General features: G+C 43.5%; 1 protein-coding gene across 1 annotated transcript in view; it reads right to left on the reverse strand.

Moving 5' to 3' along the window:
- The window catches only part of ano10a (anoctamin 10a), a 37,328-nt gene that overhangs the window by 14,226 nt on the left and 8,340 nt on the right, over window positions 1-14,762 (reverse strand). Inside the window, exons 9-12 of the mRNA XM_070440853.1 lie at window positions 13,940-14,122; window positions 13,313-13,504; window positions 12,966-13,094; window positions 2,497-2,613 (exon numbers count right to left, since the gene is read on the reverse strand). Of these exons, the coding sequence (XP_070296954.1) occupies window positions 2,497-2,613; window positions 12,966-13,094; window positions 13,313-13,504; window positions 13,940-14,122 (621 nt within the window). The remainder of the gene's footprint in view (window positions 1-2,496; window positions 2,614-12,965; window positions 13,095-13,312; window positions 13,505-13,939; window positions 14,123-14,762) is intronic.

Consider the following 14,762-nt stretch of genomic DNA (forward strand, 5'->3'; position numbering starts at 1 on the left):
CCGCCCTGTCTGGCCAGCCGACTGCCCACCCGCCCTGTCTGGCCGGCCAACTGCCTGCCCACCCGCCCTGTCTGGCCGGCTTCCCGCCTGAATGCCCGCCCGCCCTGTCTGCCCGCCCGCCTGCCTGGCTGGCCAACTGCCCGCCCGCCCTGTCTGGCTGGCCGCCTGCCGACTGCCTGCCCGACCGACTTGCTGACTCACTGCCTGCCTGGCTGGCTGGGATCATTAGTGATATAGAGAAAAGGCCAAAGGTGGAGTGAATTAATTTAATCAAAAGTGTTTAACCTGATGATGCAAACTTGAGAATATCTGTAATGATTACGAATCAAGATAGACAGCCACAAGATAATATTAATTGGATTTTGATGGATGGGGAGAAGGACAGTGTTAGAGGGAGATTAAAATGAATGAATTATGAGGAAGAGTTATTAAAGCCAAACGGCAAGACGTTCAATAGCCATGGTAGCAGGGGCATTACTCATGTGCCTGGGACTGGGTTGAAAACAGTCAGTTAAACAAGGCAGTAACCAAGTACCATCACAACACAAACCTCACCACAAGACCAACTTGGGCAATACACGTAGACATTATTAAGTAGCTTATCCATCTCTATTCACAGGATTAATATCAGGCATTAGGTATTATAGGTGAAGCTTTCAATTCAAACCATAACCAGACAAACTCACAACCTGCATAGCAGAGTTCAGTCAGACGACCCAAAGCAACTTACCTCTCATGAGCCTGGCTCTGCACAAACAAACCAAGAAATCCTGTTCAAATCTGCTTAAATTCAACATTCAGCTGGACAAGAACAAGAAGCATCAGAAATACCACCAATCAATGTGATGTATTTCGTGGCCCCGCCCTTCTTTCTGCATGCCTAGAGAAATGATAGCTAGCTAAGACATGCTAGCTAATTGCTGAAGCACTCAGCCTTAATCCAGTAAATGACTGCAGTGCCAAGCTGAGGCAAGCTACTGCTCAACAGCATACTCTTTTCAATACCATTAACCTAACTCCTGTAATTTATCTTTACCGAAGTGCTCTGGGAGATGTATTGAGGGACTGAATACATTACATGAATCTGTTATGGAGAGAGATATGGGCCTGCATGATGGTGTTATGGAGAGAGATATGGGTCTGCATGATGGTGTTATGGAGAGAGATATGGGTCTGCATGATGGTGTTATGGAGAGAGATATGGGTTCTGCATGATGTGTTATGGAGAGAGATATGGGTCTGCATGATGGTGTTATGGAGAGAGATATGGGTCTGCATGATGGTGTTATGAGAGAGATATGGGTCTGCATGATGGTGTTATGGAGAGAGATATGGGTCTGCATGATGGTGTTATGGAGAGAGAAATGGGTCTGCATGATGGTGTTTATGGAGAGAGATATGAGGTCTGCATGATGGTGTTATGGAGAGAGATATGGGTCTGCATGATGGTGTTATGGAGAGAGATATGGGTCTGCATGATGGTGTTATGGAGAGAGATATGGGTCTGCATGATGGTGTTATGGAGAGAGATATGGGTCTGCATGATGGTGTTATGGAGAGAGATATGGTCTGCATGATGGTGTTATGGGAGATATGGGTCTGCATGATGGTGTTATGGAGAGAGATATGGGTCTGCATGATGGTGTTATGGAGAGAGAAATGGGTCTGCATGATGGTGTTATGGAGGAGATATGGGTCTGCATGATGGTGTTTATGGAGAGAGATATGGGTCTGCATGATGGTGTTATGGAGAGAGATATGGGTATCATGTCATGTGTTATGGAGAGAGATATGGGTCGCATGATGGTGTTATGGAGAGAGATATGGGTCTGCATGATGGTGTTATGGAGAGAGATATGGGTCTGCATTATGGTGTTATGGAGAGAGTTATGGGTCAGCATTCTACTAAATAATCTGTTGTTTTGTCCTTAATTATACACGGTATGTAAGCCGTTTATAGACAGGTTCTTTCTGGTGCTGGGAAAGCAGATGATTGTGTCCTCTGTATCTGTGCTGTGTGTGACCTACTTCTGAGCTACGTGCAAGGTGATAAACATCTGCCAAAATAGCAGAGCCTCATTAAAACATTACAATATTGCACACGCACACACAGTTTGTTAGTTAGCTGCAGCGTGAACAACCTTCTACATGGATCATTAAACCATCAGACCTAGATGATAAACCTGATGGGTGTCTCAGAGACAGTCATGTCAGCCGTACACCTCATATACCCAGCTTATCCACACCGAAGTCTGTGGCTTTTCTTCATCTAGGGTTTCTTTATACATTTTATTCAACTTGAAGTCCCTTCATGTTATTTTTGGGAACTTCAGTTTTTTGGTTTAACACACCCCAAAAGTTGAGTTTAAGGTTGAGTGATGGTACCTGCTTTTTTTCACCTTGATAGACTCAAGTTAGGTCAAACCACTCTGTATGTCATGCTAGCGTTATTCAACACCATACAGTTGAGGGGTTCAGTCAGTCAGTCAAACTTACCCTTTTCTTCAGAGCCTCCAGGGACTCAAACTCCAGACGTGACAGTTTGATCTGGATGTGTTTGGGGACGTCTGGGATCACAAAGGTCAGGATGAACTTGGAGGCCAAGAGGAAGTGCTGCAACAACAACAGCAGACAGAGGAACAACAGGGAAGTATGGGGAGACTTTAGGACATGTGGCAGGAAAAGTAGACATGTATTATGATGTTATATTGTACTGAGATAAACTATATTTCTCTATTATCCTAGAATTCAGAAACATATATAGTTGATATAATGAATAGTTTTACACTGATTGAACAGATGCAACGTGATACGCTGCTCAAGTGAAACGTCACAACGCAATCTAAACTGCTCTGGAGACAAACAAACACACCATCACCGACCGGTGTCCAATCCATGACATTACAAAACTAGACAATAATTGGTGTCAGGTGTGATACCCCTCTAAACAGCTGGTTAATGTTCCTATCTACCAGGCTGGCCTTCTTTCATCTGTATATGCTGTATGTAACTTGTGAATCTTGTATTGTCATTTGTAGTCTACTGTATTTAAACATGTACATGATACTGCAACAACGTCAGTCAAGTGAACCAGAACATTCCCTGTTCTTTCAGAACTAGCTCCATTCCTTCTCAGAGCGAGGCTAACAACAAGCAGCTGACCTGACCCACAGTCTGAAAACAGTCCTGTTGTCACATGAAACCTCCAGATCAGGTCAATGTATGAGCCAATCCATTGACTCGTGTTTTCACATGAAACCTGCGTCAGGTAAAAGTACGAACGAACCCGTACAACCATAAACACGCCAAACCATAGAATAATAATGCTGAAAGCGTTACCATTTAAGAGATCACACCTCTTAACGAAGGACCAGATAATCAAAGAATATGTCTTGAAATACTGTAAGCAAAACAGGAGACTACAGGGTGACAAACATGCAGTAAGACCCTGGTGATTATTCTGAGAGTTAAGAAGCTGAAGACCCTTCTGGGCCCTAACTCTTTAAATCAGCCCCTAAGCAGTTCACTGGAGCTCAATATTAAACTGTAATGGTAAAGACAGGCAAGAGGGCTTTGCTGAAAATACAAATCACAATCTCTCAAAAGGAAGAGAGAGGAGAGTGCTGTGAATACAGAAAGAGGCCCCCCAGTACAACACTGGCCCACCCTCCTCCCTCTGTTGAGGTGATTGGAGGAGACAGATGAACAGCAGACAAAGGGGAAGTGGGGTGAGGAGGACGACTCTTATGGCAAAGAGCACACCTGTTATCTTACCTCACCTCAGAGGGGCTGTGAAGATAAGGTGAGAGAGAGAGGTAGCACCCTGACCAATATCCAACACATACATCATTTTTTTCTCAATACATTTTTTACGGCCGAGAGAAGTGTACTTCGAACTGCATGACCAGAAACCAGCTTTATTACTCTGAATCGATGCCAACACACTGCTATGCAAAGCAGGTCTGTCATTGCTGGAGAATTGCCAGCTGCCACAACACGCTGTACCTCATCAGTATGTGCCAGCCAAAATTCCATCGGATTCAGCCACCACTTTCAACGCAGTAAAAGGCTTCATACATGTTAGGCCTGACAAATGTTGTTGACTGAAAACTTCCAAATACTGTTATTACAGGCTATTTTCTCCTACGGAAAGTGTTCTTCAGATAGGTGGTTTGGGCTAGAAGGATGGGTATTTTCTCCTATGGAAAGTGTTCTTCAGATAGGTGCTTTGGGCTAGAAGGATGGGTATTTTCTCCTATGGAAAGTGTTCTTCAGATAGGTGCTTTGGGCTAGAAGGATGGGTATTTTCTCCTATGGAAAGAGTTCTTCAGATAGGTGCTTTGGGCTAGAAGGATGGGGAGGTGTGTGTGGCACTCCCTCTCTCTCAGTCCTTCAGCCATACAGTACTTTATTACAGACAATTGTGTATCCCAATTGGCAACATAATACCTTTATAGTACACTACTTTTGACCAGGGCCTCTCAAGAGTAGTGCACTATGTAGGACAAAGGGGGCTATTTGGGATGCAGAAATGTGAGCTAAGTAGTAGAATTTACAGTATAGTGAATGTAAAAGGGCGAAGGGAGTCCAGTCTGTCTGGCCTCAGCGCTGACTGAGGTTGTTACACTGATTGAAATGCAACAGTAAAAACACCACAGCCTTTTAGCTGATTGGTACTTGACAATAGGAGTTTATGGGCATTTAGAGAGATAGGGTTGGCTTGGCACACGTTGGAAAACCAAAGAACACTAACATAAATGCAAATGTTAGTTGAAAGGGGTAGATTTCATCTTGAGGCCCTGACTCAATATCAAACTACTTCTCTATGATGCTCTAAACATTGCATAATTGTGAATTGAGACAGTACCTGTAAGTGCTAGCTTGGCAATCTGTGGCCTTTTGTACCATAATCCCCTCTGCTCAGTATTCACCCCATGTAGCTGGGGCCAGAACTGCACTGCCTTGTTCATTTAGCAAATTAGCATTTCAATCCACCTTGATTCCAAATGATCGGGAGTCATTTTATATTATTTATTCTGTGAAGCGGCATGAACAGAATTTCTTAATCTAACTTTTCACGTCGGGGGTTTGTGAATAGATCTTATCTGAAAGGCGGCCATTGGTGGCTTGCCATAAACACTTCGACATGTTGCTGAGACATGCGTGGTTCTGCAGTAACCCTTGGGACAGCCAACTGCAGAGTGAGAATGAGCCTCATGGAGCACCGTGTATTCACACAAAGTGACAGGCCAGAGTCTGGCAGCAGACCGTGTGTTCTATAAGGATATGAGACTAACGCAGAAAGAGGTGGCACATCTCCCACATGAGAATGAATGATTACATCAAGATGATTCATACCAAGTTACTTCAGCTCGATCCAATTTCCGTTTATTGATCTCTACTGTTCCTCGATGTACCGTGAGGTCGGTGTGAGACCTGTTCCTCTGGGCCCTGGTCAAAAGTAACGCTCTATATAGGGAACATGGTGCTATTTGGGACACACCCATGGTGTTGATGGGCAAAGGAGGCAGGAAGGGTTGTGGAGAGGTCTCCAGGACTGCAGAGATTATTCAGTACAGCAGGCAGGTATCTTCAATAAGACTAGACTGGAGCCATATATAGTAGAAGAATAGCATTGAACAGGACACAAAGGGCTGTAAATAGAGTTGCCAGTCAGCAGGGGGGCACAGCTTCACAGAGCTGATGCACACTACATTAATACATAGGCTGAGTCCCAAATGGCACCCTATTCCATATATAGTGCACTACTTTTGACCCGTGACCTATGGGCCCTGGTCAAAAGTAGAGCACTAAATAGGGAATATGGTGCCATTCAGGGCACAGTATCTGAGTCAATGCACAGATATGACTAGAGCTAGCACTAGGCTGACAGTGCTCTACAGAATAGAAAAGGAGACCACAACCATGGTGACAGAATCAGACACATTCAGTTACTGGGTACAAAGGGTTCTGGACTTCAACAACACACACCAGACTACATCAAAGTGGCTTCAGAGGACAATGGCTGATTTCCCTTTGGCAAAGCAAACCGCGAGGGAGAAAGACAGACAGCGTTGTTAGGAGCCAAACAAATAAAGCCAGCTGCATTATACCAGGCAGTGTTATCATATTTCAGCATTATAAAGGACCAAGGCAAGAAAGGACGGCTAAGGAACGGTCTTTTTTGTTGTTGTCATTCAGAGGGACAATTCAGATGGGATATCGTCAGCACACTAGTGTTATGGATCTGTGACACCATCCTGCTACTCTGGCTGTTACACCAATGACACAGCAAGAGTGGCTAATAAGACCATACATAGTCTGCAGTAGAGTTGGGCTGCATACATTCACATTATGTCCCATCTTAAGAAGTCGTCTACACCTGCGTCCTTGATCGTCAGCAGGCTAAACGGCTATCTTTCACTTCACCTCTGCAGTAGCGGTGTGCCAGCCCAGCTTGTGTCCGGACAAAGGTACTTACTACTCCACCATACATCACAACTCCCCTTCCTCTCTCCTCTGTGTCAATCTTTGAGATAAATCACCAGGACAGACAGAGCAAACCGAGTGACTGACCGTCCTCTCCTCTCCCAGACATCCTCTATGTATCCCCCAGACAGGTCATTAGTATTTCATCCTGGGTTGTGAATTACAGGACAAACCTCTGTCTGAGAGTTGTCACTGGATGTTCTGTTTGTGTCCACACACAGGTTTCCGTTAGCAGGTAATAGCTGGCTTTTAGCATATTTTTTTTGTTGAAAAGCCAACAAATAAAATTGGAAAGGCCAATTTTACATTTTCAGCTAAAAGTTCTGGTCTGTTGCATAAGATTAATTGCTTTTTAACGTTTTTTTCTATCATCCCACAACTGTCCCAGGGTCTGTTTGGGATATTTTGTTTCTCGACAAGCTGACCAATAGAATAGGTCCATTTTTTTTACTATGGGGGATAGTAGATTGACATAGGCAGCGAGCCCATAAGGCTAGGGGAAGCTAAGCGTTCCCTAAGTAAATTGCAATAAATTGCCAAAATGATATTGCCTAATTAGCCTACTCTTGTCTATACAGAAATAAAATAATTCAAAATAGGCAACTAAATCATGATTTAGCCACAGAGGACCATTATAGCTTCCCCTAGTCTTGTTGTTTTAAATGTAATTGCCTACAAGTCGGAAGGAAAGGCAGCTCGCACAATTTAGGCTGTGCGCGTTGCAAATATTAAATAGATGATTGTTGAGTTGCGACTGTGAAGGAAAAGTAGAAGACCAGCAAGCCATATCGCAATATTTCTAAATTAAATTGCGGGAAAACATAGTTTGGAAAGCAAATGGCTATTGCTGTAAAGAGAAGACAATGAAAATACTCAAATCTGTCTTTTAGTTGAGCGAACAACAGTATAACAGTATAGCACTAGTAATGTCTGCAGTTTTCGGTTTGGCTATTTGTTTCAAGTGTATTAGTCTATAAATAAATCTCTTTGACAAAATTCGTCATCCCTCCCATGTCTTATTCGACTAGTAGTTGTTCTGAAATGTTTAGTGCTTGCCTACGTTTTACTCACTCTATGTTTAATATAACACACATACATTAATTTTGGTAGCCTATCCTGAGGTGAAGTTTCTTCTATAGAAAGTATTTGACTGATGTGTGCCACAGAAAGTATTTGACTCTAGCCACAAAATTAAGGAAATTAGAAGGGGGGGGGGGGGGGGGGGGATTTCGGACAGAAAATAGCCTTGCCGAGCCCCCCCCCCTCCCTCTAATTTCCTTAATGTTGTGGCTAGAGTCAAATACTTTCTGTGGCACACATCAGTCATATACTTTCTATAGAACAAACTTCACCTCAGGATAGGCTACCAAAATTAATGTATGTGTGTTATATTAAACATAGAGTGAGTAAAACGTAGGCAAGCACTAAACATTTCAGAACTACTAGTCGAATAAGACATGGGAGAGATGACGAATTTTGGCAAAGATATTTATTTAAAAGACTAATGCACTTGAAACAAATAGCCAAACCGAAAACTGCAGATATTACTAGAGCCTCCCCCGGGATCAAACCGACATAAAAAATCTAATGACACGCAGCCTAACGTGATCAGAAATCTCAACTAGCAAGCAAGTCGCCGCAATGAAGAATTGAGTGTGTGCGCGTTCACGCGAAGGGGGGGGGATTTTCGGCACAACACCGGCGCCAATACACAGGCAGCTCCTGAGTGTAAGCTTCCCCAAACTTGAAAATCTATCCTACCGACCTGCGTGACAGTTATGATTATTTTTATATGCACATTTTCATGGAACAGTTTCATTTCAATAATACAATTTTAGTTTCTCAAAATCATTGTCACATGGTAAAACATAGACATCTGAAGTAAAATGATAAAAATGTAAAAAGGCGAGAGTGCCAGCCTCCGCCACATGGACACACTTGATACACTGTGATCCATTTGCGGCTAAAGAAGAGCGCATTGAACTCAGCGATAGCCTATAGGCCAATGCAGCAGTAGGCCTATATCTTCCATCATCAACTAAGTACATTACATAGACCTGAAGCTGACAAATAAAAACAGTAGAAAATACCCTGATTAAAATGTTGGTTCTTTCAATCACATGAATCTCTACTCCGCCTGTATGCCTGTCTTGATTTAGGCTATTGCTAGTGAAGTGCAACATTATATCAAATCATCAACTGGGTCTGGCCAAAAGCTGTTGCTAGCGAACTTGCAACACTGTATCAACTAGCCTATTCCAGCCCCTTGGAGTTTCTGTGCCAGTGAACTCGAGACAGACAGCTGTTTTTTTATGACGTTTCCACTAGCTATATGGGATCATCAGATCATGATATTTTGCTTTTTCACACCAACGCTTGGTGATTATCGAGGCCGGGAGTGTTGGAAAGATTTTTCGAATTCTGAGGAACTATCTTTCGCAATGGATGTAAAAAACAAACAAACAGACTTCGTTGACAATGTGAGGCGAAGAAAACATGACTGAGGAGCTCAGCTTATTATTGAAGAACTTGAAACTCACGCCCCGCCTATGCATATACTAGTGATTTTGCTGTTGGTCAGTCGTCTTGTTGGCTGAGAAAAAGTTAAATGTGGACAGTTTTTCTAACGTATTCAAAGTGCGCGGTAAGGTCGCACGTCATTGCATCCTCGACCTGCATGTTCTGTTAAAATGAATTACCATAATCTAAAATGTGATTTCTGTCATTCTGAGCACCGTGGTCAGACACCCTAATCATATTCGTCCAGTACATTTCTCAAATGTCCGTTAATTAAATGAAAATGCTGTAGGTCAAATGTCTGGCACCGCATTTTCATAACGGGAACCCTGACACACAGAGAGCTTAGGTAACATATTCTAAAAATGTGTCACTGTTTGATAGAGAAATACATTTACATATTTAAATCAAACAGCAAAGTAAAAGCCACACTAGATGCAGTGTTCAGGGATTAAGTTGGTACACATCCCAAATGTCACCCTATTCCCTACACAGTGCACTACTTTTTGACCAGAGCACTATGGGCCCTTGCCAAACCTAATGCACTAGCTATATAGGGATTAGATTGGTTGGTACAGGGAATGCCAACTGTCAGTGCCCAGGGCCTGGGGCATGGCAAACCTGCTGCTGGATTCTAATCTGATTATCTGAAAACCACCTTAAAATGGGATTGGCTCTCTGATTCCCTGCCTAAAATAACCCTCATGGAGAAAGTGACACAACAAAGACCACTGATGCATTTTTACTAGCATAAATAGTATAGGCTATATCTGGGAATGGAAGGTAAAATATAAATATTTCCTCACGATTTCTCCTTGTTCCGTGGAATGTTTATTCCATCTAATTTTAAAAAAGGTATAGATAGTCTGTGCTTTTGTCAACGGATAATGCATGAAAGGGTAGGTTAACACCTCACATAATGCATGAAAGGGTAGGTTAACACCTCACATAATGCATGAAAGGGTAGGTTAACACCTCACATAATGCATGAACTATAACTCTTCTATTACATCATCTGTGTAAATGTACAACAGCATTTTAGTGTGCAAGCTTGGTGTAATAATAATCATCTTTACATGTAGGATAATCATTATATCTAGGAATGTTCCATCAATCCAATGTGATCGCTTAGACTGGGATCAGTGCATCAAAGAGGCCAAGGTTGGAGAGAATGCCTGGCCTGGCTGCCCTGACTGCCAAGGCCAATGCATCATCAAGTGTTTCAATTACTCCTGATCCTTAGCCTTCTCTTCTCTCTCCCTCCCTTCCGACCGTCTCTGTGGCTCGGCTACCCTGTTGCCTGGTTACTGCTCTGTGAAGTATGCCATGCCGTACAGTAATTACCCAGGTATCACCTGCTCAACAATGAGCCCTGTCCCAGCCAATCACAGACAAGAGAGAGGAATAACAGCTAGCCAGGAGAGCGAGAGAGACAGCGCCGAAGGGCCCTCGTAACATTTCGCATTGACTAGACTGAGTCCATGGCCTTTAAAACACAAACTTACGCAAGATAGGCTAACTTCCATAAATGTGATATCAATGCGGAATTATATGGTAGTAAAGAAACCAAATTCCACAAGATATATTTTTTTTTCAAATGCCATATGATGCTACATATTTTGTTTTGTTTTTAATTGGGGGGGAGGAGGTCAGTATTTTCCCCCACTCTCCTCCTATATGATCCGGTGGTCTGGTCCCACTGTGGCGTTGAGACACAGGCGTCTGGTCTGGTCCCAGACCCCATTCTGCCAGGGCCCTCCCTCCCCACCACATCAGACTAACAGGTTCATATTGATGGAACAACATAAGTCACTGCACTATAGTACTGTTTGCACCTCAAAGGTGAAATTAGGTATTGTACAGCAGCAGCATATCACTCTGTATCGTATAGCCGGATTGACTTAGAAAGACCTGTTCTCTGTATCGTAGAGCTGGACTGACATCCCTGACAGAAGGCCCTAATAGCCATATCCTGCTCTGCTTCCTGTAACTGGATTGGTTATTATGTCAGCATTCTAAATGGTACCCTATTTCCCTACAGTACACTACATTTTACCATGACCCATAGGGGAGTATATGGAATAGGGTGCCATTTGGGATGTAGGCTATATGTCTGCAACATTGACTGCCTCTGTAGCACTACTCATAGAATAGAATCTAGATATTCATAGAATAAAATCTAGATATTCATTGAATAGAATCTAGATATTCATTGAATAGAATCTAGATATTCATTGAATAGAATCTAGATATTCATTGAATAGAATCTAGATATTCATAGCCTCTGCCACAGTGTATCATGTGGATCAGTGATTCATGAATATTTCTCAAATCGTTTCTGGCAGATATTTTGCGGTGATTATGTATTGACAACGTTCAATGAATACATAAACAAACAATGCATCCAGAAAAGGATCAGTGCGTGTGTACCCTGTCCCTGCATGCTGAATAGCAGGGCTGGTTCTGCTGCTCCAGTCTGTAATGGACTGAATGATCTGGCAGGGAGACGCCAACCCACAGATCTACAGGAAATGTGCTGCTGCTTGGCAGCAGTGTGAAACGTGCCTGGATGTACAATAAGCTAGTGAGGTAGGTTCATCTCTCCCAGCTCCTACCCTCACTTCTCCTTCTCCTCTCGCGTTCCCTCTCTCGCAACCTTGTGCTCTCTCCTATTTCTCTCTTGTTTTCTTTATCCCTCCCTCACGATCTCTCTTTCTCATGCGCACAGACAACCAGACAGTAATCCAGTGTGATAACCCCCGTGCTGTAGATTTGTGTGACATCACATGTTCTACAGAGTGAGGTGGATTGCAGACAGAGCGAGAGAGAAAATAAGCCCTGATCCACCCTGCTCTCTGCAGCAGCTCACCTCCATGCCAACTTCAGCCTCCGAGCCACCGAGGTTAGAGGTCACGTCATTATATTACCACAGCATCAAGGCCTGAGCAGCCGAGCACAGGCACAGAGTATACAGGCCACACATGCTCTTCATCCTCACAGGGTGGTCAGGGCAACTCCCTGGGGGCTGGAGACATACAGTATGTGCAGGAGCAAGTGTGTTGTATTTACTGCTGCCTATCTGGATGTCCATGATTCTGTCTGTATTGGTGCTGGTCTGTATTAGCTGGTGCAAAGACAGGAAATCAATAAATGCACAAATCTGAAATGTTTGAACTGCAGCAAAGGGGTTGTCATACAGAGTTAGTATTAAGGGAACTAGTTTACTTGCTCTGCGGCAGTTCTGTAGACAAATACAAAAACTATTTTCAACCAAACATGCACCCATGACCTCGTTTCAAATCCGTAAAGATACAGTGTGGTTTAGCATATAGATAAAAGAATGGCCTCTAAAGACTAATACATGTGTATTATATTCTAATGAACTACCTCTCCTCTGCTTCAGGCCCCCCCTCTGCTCTTTTTTGTCTTAGTTATTTTAAGCATTTTCTCTCGAGGGCTGGAGGTGCATGCGGAGGATGTTGCACAACGAGCTCCCCCAATTGTGTTCCTCACAGACGTGGACTGACTGGAGTTATTCTGGGTCTGGAAGCTCTAACAGTGCATTATCCACACATATCTCCCCCACTAACACAGGTCCTAGGTCCTACCCTCTGTACTCTTACCTGCATACAGCTGCACTCAGACACAGTGGAGGAGACAAGACCTACAGTACAGCCAGGACATAAACACCCTGTCATCATCATATTTGCTACCAAAGCAGCAAGGATGGATCTCTCATTCTATGACTCTCTGGCACCATCTGCTGGCCAGCCTGCTTCAACTCTATTCTGCTGGCCAGCCTGCTTCAACTCTATTTAGGCCCAAGAAGCACCAAAACAGACAGAAATAAGAAGTTGAATTAGATTTTAAAATGAGTAGGAAATACTTGCATACATGTCTAGTCAGATTGTGTGTGTGTGTGTGTGTGAAGAGTGAGAGGTGTGAAAATGGTACAGTACCTCGAAGCCCACCACCCACAGTATGAGCTGTGTCTCTGACTCCGGGAAATAGGACTTGACTTGGGGGGACATGCCAATCAAGGCACAGTTGGTCACCACGGCGATCACACTCATGGCCTCAAAGGCAAGCTGGAAGAAAAGAAAACACAGGAACTTTCCCCCCTGACTGGTCTCCCTTTCCTTCCTATCCACCACCGTTCAAAACAATCATCACAGTTAGACATGAACCTTTTTATCCTTGAAAACGTCATCTCCTTTAATTATCAAATAAAGTCAATCATACCAACCACACTAAATGTACTATAGAGAACTAAACAGAGTAGAAAGAGCTATTAGGTCAGCCTTACCTGCCACACCCCTATATTGGCTGCAGGCTCAGAGAAGGGTCTTTTGAACACCTTGCACATCTTGAAGGCATCCGAGTAGACCTCTGTGACGTTGTTGAGCACCACCAGCACCGCGGCCAGAGGGTAGACACAGGAGAACAAACTGACATAGCCAAACAGCAGGAACAGCTCCAGGTAGTCATCAAATGTTCCCTTAAGAGAATACAACAGAGTTTATACAGATTCATGGAGGTTAGACTACACTAGAGCATTACAATACCCACTTCAGCCACTGGACTCTTCATCTATGTCTTTGTCTAAACACTGCAGTAACATTTCACTTCATGGGGGTATTCTGTGCATAAGGCAAGCATAACCAATCAAGACAGGGGTTAAGAGCGTTGGGCCAGAAACCGAAAGGTCGCTGGTTCAAATCCCCGATCCAACTAGGTGAAAAATCTGTCGATGTGCCCTTGAGCAAGGAAAGAACCCTAATTGCTCCTGTAAGTCGCTCTGGATGAGAGCATCTGCTAAATGACTCAAATGCAATGTAAAGATACCTTTATGTGCATTGCAGTATCATTCACATTCATCACAACCTTCCTAGTTACACATTCATTCCCCCATAACTTGAGTCCTCCAACTCACCAGGTAGGTGCTCATGTCTGCCTCAAGCTTGACTTGCTCAGAGAGGGGCAGCTCCTGGTCTCCCATGGTTTTTATCATCCTCTTATGGGCCTTCTTGTTCCTCCTCCTCTGGAGCCAGTAGGGCAGGAAGGCCTCCATGATCTGGTTCAGGATCTGAGACGTTATCAGCAGCGTGGCCAGACTCTGAAAATAAATAAAAGCGGATATGATAGTACATAGTAGTAGCAGCAGTAGTAGTATGAGTAGTAGCAGTAGTATGAGTAGTAGCAGCAGTAGTACGAGTAGTAGCAGCATTAGTACGAGTAGTAGCAGCAGTAGTAGCAGTAGTATGAGTAGCAGCAGTAGTATGAGTAGTAGCAGTAGTATGAGTAGTAGCAGCAGTAGTATGAGTCAGCAGTAGTAGCAGTAGTATGAAGTAGTAGCAGCAGTAGTATGAGTAGTAGCAGTAGTAGTAGTAGTAGCAGCAGTAGTATGAGTAGCAGCAGCAGTAGTATGAGTAGTCAGCAGCAGTAGTATGAAGTAAGTAGAGCAGTAGTAAGTATGCAGTAGTAGCAGCAGTATGAGTAGTAGCAGTAGCAGTAGTATGAGCAGTAGCAGTAGTATGAGCAGTAGTACGAGTAGTAGTAGCAGTAGTAAAAGTAGTATGAGTAGTAGCAGCAGTAGTAGCAGTAGTACGAGTAGTAGTAGCATAGTAAAAGTAGTATGAGTAGTAGCAGCAGTAGTAGCAGTAGTATGAGTAGCAGCAGTAGTATGAGTAGTAGCAGTAGTAGAGTAGTAGCAGCAGTAGTAGTAGAGCAGTATATGAGTAGTAGCAGCAGTAGTA

Source organism: Salvelinus sp. IW2-2015, unplaced genomic scaffold (genome assembly GCF_002910315.2).
Source record: "Salvelinus sp. IW2-2015 unplaced genomic scaffold, ASM291031v2 Un_scaffold3070, whole genome shotgun sequence".
Taxonomy (NCBI): Eukaryota; Metazoa; Chordata; class Actinopteri; order Salmoniformes; family Salmonidae; genus Salvelinus; species Salvelinus sp. IW2-2015.